The 7358-nt window shown below is 38.2% G+C and overlaps 1 protein-coding gene across 2 annotated transcripts; it reads left to right on the top strand.

Annotated features, from left to right (window-relative positions):
• Positions 1–2326: 2326 nt before the first annotated feature.
• Positions 2327–6914, top strand: LOC117114142 (zinc finger protein 436-like). 2 transcript variants are annotated; one of them, XM_033257698.1, is made up of 2 exons: positions 2327–2460; positions 3912–6914. In XM_033257698.1, exon 2 carries the CDS (start codon positions 4020–4022, stop codon positions 5064–5066), a length of 1047 nt encoding a protein of 348 aa, XP_033113589.1. In that variant the 5' UTR covers positions 2327–2460; positions 3912–4019; the 3' UTR covers positions 5067–6914. The 2 variants fall into 2 exon arrangements, with proteins under 2 accessions (XP_033113589.1, XP_033113590.1); XM_033257699.1 differs by lacking the exon at positions 2327–2460 and adding an exon at positions 2467–2703.
• The last annotated feature ends 444 nt before the right edge of the window (positions 6915–7358 follow it).

Raw genomic sequence — 7358 nt, 5'->3', positions numbered from 1 at the left:
TAATTATTTCAACAGCATAAGAATAACAATGCTATTTTGTGACATCAAATACATTTTCTTTTAAAAACTATAAAATCAAACCAGTTTTTATACAATATTTACTATTACACACCAAATATAAACAGTCCCTCCCTCATCATCGATAAAAACAAAACTATAATCTACTGTATTGTTCCAATTAAAAAAAAACAACAACAAAAAAACCGTCCTTTCAACAATCTGTTTTTAAAGAGTGATAATCTAATAATTTTTTCTATGTGCCCTAATATCAGATAATTATAATTATGTGATGCATACTGACCAATAGGAGATCGTTCTGTAGCTCAATCATGTTTTGCTTGTAACATTCTAACAATAAACACATCAACTTGAGGTGCCAATAATTGAGCTTTGTGCAGGTTACTGTTGGATTGGAATCATAGGCCTAGTATTATGAAAGTTAGTAGGCTACACTAAAAAACGAAATCCTATTGACGAGATACCGTAGTTTATATAGATACAAAATATACGTATAGGTGTCTATTTTCTCAGTGGTATAAGCATACCAGCTTATGTCCATTTTAATTAAGAATCAAGACAACTTATTTATTTGTTTATTTATGTATTTCTCTACCTGGTATCTATCTATTAATTCATTCATTTATTGAACCATATTTAAAGGTGAACCATCCAGTAGAAGCTACTCGCGTATAAGACGACCCGAGTTTTAGAAGGTTTTTGGACGACTTTTGTATATCGGACGTACAATTAAGACTACCCCCAGTGTTTCATCGTCGGAATTTTTTTCTGCTCTGTCTTAATACAGTATGCACCTAGCTGCTGGCTGAAAACAGAGCCAAATGCAAGCTAATCTTCCAAAATAATACCATTTTATGAGTTCTTAAATTTTATTTTCCCCTACTTAATTGTGTACAAAAATTACAGTAGTACAGGCATATAGCTTCATTGCAGAGTAGGCTTCCCCGTGTTTACAGACGGTCCGCACAAAGATGAACATGATTTAGAACTAATCAGTGACGGCGCTACGGGGGAGGTGGGGGAGCTAGGCAGGGCTATAGCACCCCCCCCCCCCGGGAAGAAAAACCACAATTCGTTGGGGCGAAAAAAAAAATCAAAAAATTTATAATGTATTTTGTACATTTTAATAAACTCTAAAATCGATTACCGTAAGCCTTTGAAACCCCTAAATTGTCATATTTTCGGATGGACCATTTTCAACATGTTTTTAGTTAGCGACGCCCACTCCCACTTTTTTCTCGTCGGGGACATCAGCCCTCCCGTCGGGGACACTGGACACCCCCCCCCCCCCGGCGGACCCCCCCCCCCCCCCGGTCGGGGAAATCCTGGCGCCGTCACTGCTAATTAATTGTCGTGCCCCTGTGTTTTCGATCTTGAATTGTTATTTTAAGCCTCGACTGAATACGCGAGTATACTGTATACGGTACAATAAAATTCAGATTATTGCAAAAGCCAATAGAATTAACTTTAAATAAGAAATTATGGCTCTCAATATTTAAACAAATGGAATAAACTATTATAATTTTGAGTCGATTGTAGCTGTCTTTTTGTACTTCTTTCTTTATGTCTTTTTATATATAAATATGCCGACTTTATAAAATAAATAAGATAAATAAGACCAGAATGTTTAGCCTGTCCCAGAAGTTGTTAACCCTGGCCTGTTGTTTGACCAGCCTGAATCGACGAAGATAACGTTGATTGTGTGTAGGTCCAGATTTGTCCAACGAGGTGTGTGATCGCAACTGGAGCCTGGGGAGGGGGAAGAGTATTCCTGACGAGGACCGATTTCCCAGAGACGCTAGAAAATGGGACTGTGGGCGGTGCCAGGCGCATCCCAGAACCTGAAAGGCCAATTTAGAGATTTGAAAGGCTATATTTAGCATAATCTACAGTCTTGCATTACAAAATACAAGCTCGGTAGCCAGGGGAATTCGTTTGGTTCGAACGAACCCCCCCCCCCTTTCATGAAGTGCTTTCAATGGTGCTCGCAAGTGCCCTTTCAGTATCAAAAAGAACCCCCCTACCAAAATCTTGGCTACGGGCTTTGAAATACATTTTCTTTTTCCTCCCGACGAACGCCCGACTCCCTTATTGTGGTAACTGGTCCTCTAATTAGTCTCATTATGGTGTCCTTGGTACCTGACAAACGTAGGGAAATGTACGTTGGCAATGATGCAGTATTATATTATTATTGAGTTATTATTATTATTATCATCATCATCATAAAAAAAAAAAAAAAAAAAAAAAAATAAAAAAAACGTCGAGAATGACGTAGAATGAAAGAGGCCAAATGTCAAAAAATCAAAATCACAACACAATGGTGGATATTTCGAGTTAGTGATTGGAGAATTTATTTACAAAGCTATTTTCTAAGCATCATCGTTAATTGACAAAATATACATAAAACGTTTAACAAAACTTCTTCAAATTGTCATCAAGCAGGTATTTGTAAAACAAATGAAATCACAGTACTTGTAGTTGTGAGGTTCCTCTGATACCTACCTTTTAAGCCTATCTACACTATCTACAGCAGCTAGGCTAGGCCTAGGCTGCAGGTAGCTAGCTAAAGGACAGAGGGAAGACGGTAGAAATCTTTCCATCCATTGCTTGATCATCATGTGGTTGTTTGGAAGCTTCTGGGCCTAGACCTAGGCTCGTGATTTATCTAATTTTGAGCTTGGCCATGTATGTATTTATTCATTGCACCATGACAACAAATTAAAAGTAGAATTCTGCTTAATGTCACAGTGGCGATAATTATTTCGGATTTATTAGGCTAGCCTAGGCCCTAGGAGGGGCCTAGGCCTAGGCCTAGTTTAGGGCCTAGGCCTATTTTAAAGGCTTGGCTAGGCCTCCTACCTGTAGCCTACACTGAATTTACTTTCTTTAGGCTAGGCTATAATAGTTAGTACTTTCTTAGTAGTAGTAGACCCAGCCTATGCCTAGAGTTAAAAGTCAATGGCGGCAGAACGTTTTCAAAAGTTGGGGGGGGGAGGGGCATTTCATAATAAGGTCCAATATGGTCCCTGGAAGCTACAGATTAAATTATTAAAAAAAAAATAACAATTTCAAATGATTTTTTTTACTCAATACAGTTTTTACAACCTATAACACATTAACTACAGCGTACTGTAAATTCTGTAGTTAACCTTCAGAGAACTTTATTTTAAAAATTTTGTGTGACCTTAGCAACAATATCCAAGGGGCGAGGCTTACTGTAGCGGAATGGTCCATTAGCCAGGTTGATACTTTAGAATATTAAATCAATGTGAGGTAGCACTTGAAACACACTGATGTCACAGAGTTCGAATTTCCCGACAGCACCGACAGCAATTGCTGTAGAAAGGGTCTTCCACTGCTGTGGTAAGCCCCAGGATCAACAGCAAGCTTTTAGCTGTCAAGTTGCTTAACCCAGGCTTAATCTTTGTCTACACTATCATATTTTTTGTAACAAAAAAAATGCGATGTGCCCATATATGGGTACGATGACGTCATACCACATGTCATCAAACTGTATCAAAAAAAGTTGAACGTGTTCAACTCTATGTTCCATCAAATTTTATGTGACACATTTTTTGATGAAATTTGATAGTGTAGACAAAGCTTTAGGCCTAGCTACAGATTTTACACTTAAGAACAATAAAACTGTTGTAATGTAATAAACCTGTTGATTGTTGTTGTAGACGAATAAATTGCTGCAGTAAAGCCAGAGCCCACAGCAACTTCTTGCTGATGGAGCATTTTAATTTAATTTTAAGAAATTATTGTATAATCCAATATTTTCTTTATATATTTTTCATTGTCAGATAATTAAAATATTTAACATTGTTCTGTATGTGTACATTTATATGGATCATATTTCTAACTAATATTTTTACCTGCTTTCTTTACAGGAAAAGTAGACCACAATGGGTCATTTGACAGAGGCTTGAGTGCAGTGATAAGATAATAACTACGTGTTTTTAAAAAATAGCCACATACAGACAGATTGACTAGGCACCATGTCTTTTCCCTGTGAGGATGAGGAGGATATACCTGATCCAAACCTTGAAGTCGTATCTCAAGAAAAAGTCAAGCTTGAGAAAGCTCACCAATGTGCTGAGTGTAGCAAACGGTTCACACGACGTAGTCACATGCTTAGACATCAGTTGATCCACACTGGTAGAAAACCATACAAATGTGGCCATTGTGGAAAAGGTTTTACACGACGCGAGCACATGACGAAACACACTGAGAAAAATCATGAGGGAATTGCTCTGTTCGAATGCGATGACTGCAACGTGAAATTCACCACGGAGGAAGAAATGAAAGGGCATGCGAAATCTCATGAAGGCGATGGCACGTATCACTACTGCGGACAATGTAGTGAAAAGTTTGAACAAGTGGATGATTTAAAAGCACATGTGCTCACGCATTCGATTGATAAGCCATTCAAGTGCGGAGAATGCGGTAAAGGGTTTAAGCGACGTAGTCACATGCTACGGCACGAAGTCGGCCATTCTGGCTTGAAATCAGCATTTTGTGATCAGTGTGGTAAGGGCTTCAGCCGGCAAGAACATCTCATACGTCACGAAAAGACACATCGGGGTGGAAGCTTCTTCCAGTGTGAACAGTGTGGTAAAAACTTCCCTGGTAAGGGAAGTCTAAAAGCTCATTCAAAAATCCATAGTGGCGAAAAACCGCACGTCTGCTCGGAATGTGGAATGGGTTTCATAGGTCGGAGTCATTTAGTGCGTCATGAGAGAATACACACGGGGCTAAAACCATACCAATGTCATTTTTGTGGTCAGCAGTTTAGTCGCAAGGACAAGTTAGCCCTTCACCAGAAAAAGCATGAGGTAAAAAAAGAAGAGCTGTCAATAGATGAGGAAGTTGAACAGATAGTCAACTCCCAGCCGCCATCAATAGATGAGGAGGTTGAACAGATAGTCAACTCCCAGCCACCGTCAATAAATGAGGAGGTTGAACAGATAGCCAACTCCCAGCCGTCGTCAGTACATGAGGAAGTTCAACAGGTAGCCAACTCCCAGCCGGATTTGAACTCTTAACAATACTTTTCACATCGAGAAATGTTATTCTTCTGGTACACTTATCTGCTTTTTTAGACAATTGATTTTACAGTACTGGACAGCAAAGTACTTGTAGTAGTTAACTTCAATAGCGTAAACAAAAACTGGCTTGTGAATCAAAAGCAAACAGTTGGGTTTGTGAAGCTATTGTAACTTGGATCATGATTTGATCATCTTGAAAAATAGAAGATTTGGCACCCAAGCCTTCAAAAATTGACATATTTCTAAATTTATAATTATTAGACTGATATCACATAAATTCAAACATGATTTCAATTTTATATAGCTTTGAATGTTTCAAGCAAGTGTTTTAAATTTTTACTTGATCGCTTATTTGCATTTCCTAATATAATGGAAACATTTGAATACAGTAGATAATAAGGTGATAGTTTTATATAATCATTTGACAAAATCGTGAATAGTTTTAATAGCCACATTGTAAAATTGAGATACTTTACAGACTAGTTTTCGCAAAGGATTGAAGTTATCTCCAATTTTGGTATACGAATAGTTTAAAGATGGCTGATCAGCATTGAGTTATATAGTCCATTACCATAACATTCGCAAATGGATAAAAAAGGGCTTGTTTACAAAAGCCTAGTACATGTTAAAGCTACATTTACACTAGACACGATAACGACACGGTAAAAATGCGCTCAGTGTTGAAGAATGTAAACAACGCGATGATATGTCATTGTCGTGTTGTTATCGTGTCTAGTGTAAATTTCACTTAAGCCAGCCACTCACTGCCTCCGACGGTTGTCGGCCAATGCGATTCTAAAGAGAATACAATGCCACAACGCATGCGCAACAGAGCAAACGATGTCGCATCGTCAAATGCTAACGGGGAGCGGAGTTTGATTCGACGGTCGTACGACCTTTGTGCGACGCTGTGAGTGTGCCGGCTTTAGCCACGATATTTACAGGACTCCATGATTGTAGAGGTTCTCTGATTGAACACTAATTTAAAGTATTTCGTTATTGTTAATTGTGTTAATTATTCAACATTTAGTCAATTAAGATTTTTTGTGGATGAGCTTTACCCTATGGTTCTCGGCAGTGGCTGGTCCTTTACTCCTAGCTCTTGCTATGGCTACGGGCGTAACGCCTACGGGCTCTTGGGCCGAGCTCCCAGTTGAAAGGGGCCCCTGATATCCCTTTTATTAATAAACATGACCCTTGAAATTATGGTCCTGTAGAATGCACAAAAACTGGCAAATTAAAACAATATTCCAGGTTTCTAACTCACAAATGTCCTAAGTAAACCCCACAACACCACTTGTTTTATACAATAACAATTCCCGACCCAAAATGTTCCACAGGCAGGCTCTACTACAATCTGAAATTTAAATTGGCCTTGTCGGAAATAATGAAGTAATAGGCTACTGGATTTTCAGAGAATTCAAATTAAATTTTAGTTATCAGGCTATGGTATTGTTTGATATTCTAATGTATAGGGGCCACTTTTGTGACACCTGTAATCGATTACTATACAGTATGGGGCCCCAACACTTTCTTTCCTATGACTCGTCGTTATGCCACAAATTGATTTGATTTAAACCCATCCTCTAACATTTAAAATTTTTCTTTATGGAGAAACGCAGCATACAGTATGTTGTTGCTGCCTTGAGGTTTATACATAGTCCTGTATCTGGTCCACGTTTAAAGTATTTATATTTTTGCACTATATTTTACATATTTCTATTAAATGGGCACTTTTTTTTTTTTTTGGTCACTAAGGTGTCCCCTTAACAGAGTTCTTCTGTATTTTTGTTATGATTATTTTTCATGTAGCTCAAGGGACCAATAGCCACTGACCTTTGGAAATACATGTGTATGTGATGGTTTATTATACAAAATAAGGAATGTTTATGAGTGCATTAGGGTAGAATATTTCGTGGGGTTTAAAGATTGGATGTTCTCTATTCATCGAGGCGTAGCTGAGTTGAATAGGACATCCAATATTTCGCCGAGGCATTGTACGAATAAGAAACATACATTATTTGTTTTATACAACACCTTGCTCTATCTCTCCGGATCACCTGCATGCTCTTCTTTGAATACAAGGACCCATGTTCCTTTCGAAGGTCGGCATAAAAGTGGCCTAGTGTAGGCCTAAGGCAGACCTAGAATCGATCAAGTTCAGGTTCGGCTAATAACAGACTCAAATCCTCACCGCTGAAGCTGGCAAAATACTGTATACAGTTAACTGCATATTTTATTTCCTTTTTTGTTGATTCGGCATAACTTTCATTCAGTAATTCCTCCAAA

The sequence above is a fragment of the Anneissia japonica genome, unplaced genomic scaffold (assembly GCF_011630105.1).
Source record: "Anneissia japonica isolate Jap-2015-1 unplaced genomic scaffold, ASM1163010v1 scaffold287840_len1291095_cov163, whole genome shotgun sequence".
Classification (NCBI taxonomy): Eukaryota; Metazoa; Echinodermata; class Crinoidea; order Comatulida; family Comatulidae; genus Anneissia; species Anneissia japonica.
This window is presented reverse-complemented; position numbering and strand designations above follow the sequence as displayed.

What these genes read in the sequence shown, in the direction of transcription:
- LOC117114142 (XM_033257698.1), top strand. Translation starts at nt 4,020, where the DNA reads ATGTCTTTTCCCTGTGAGGATGAGGAGGATATACCTGATCCAAACCTT.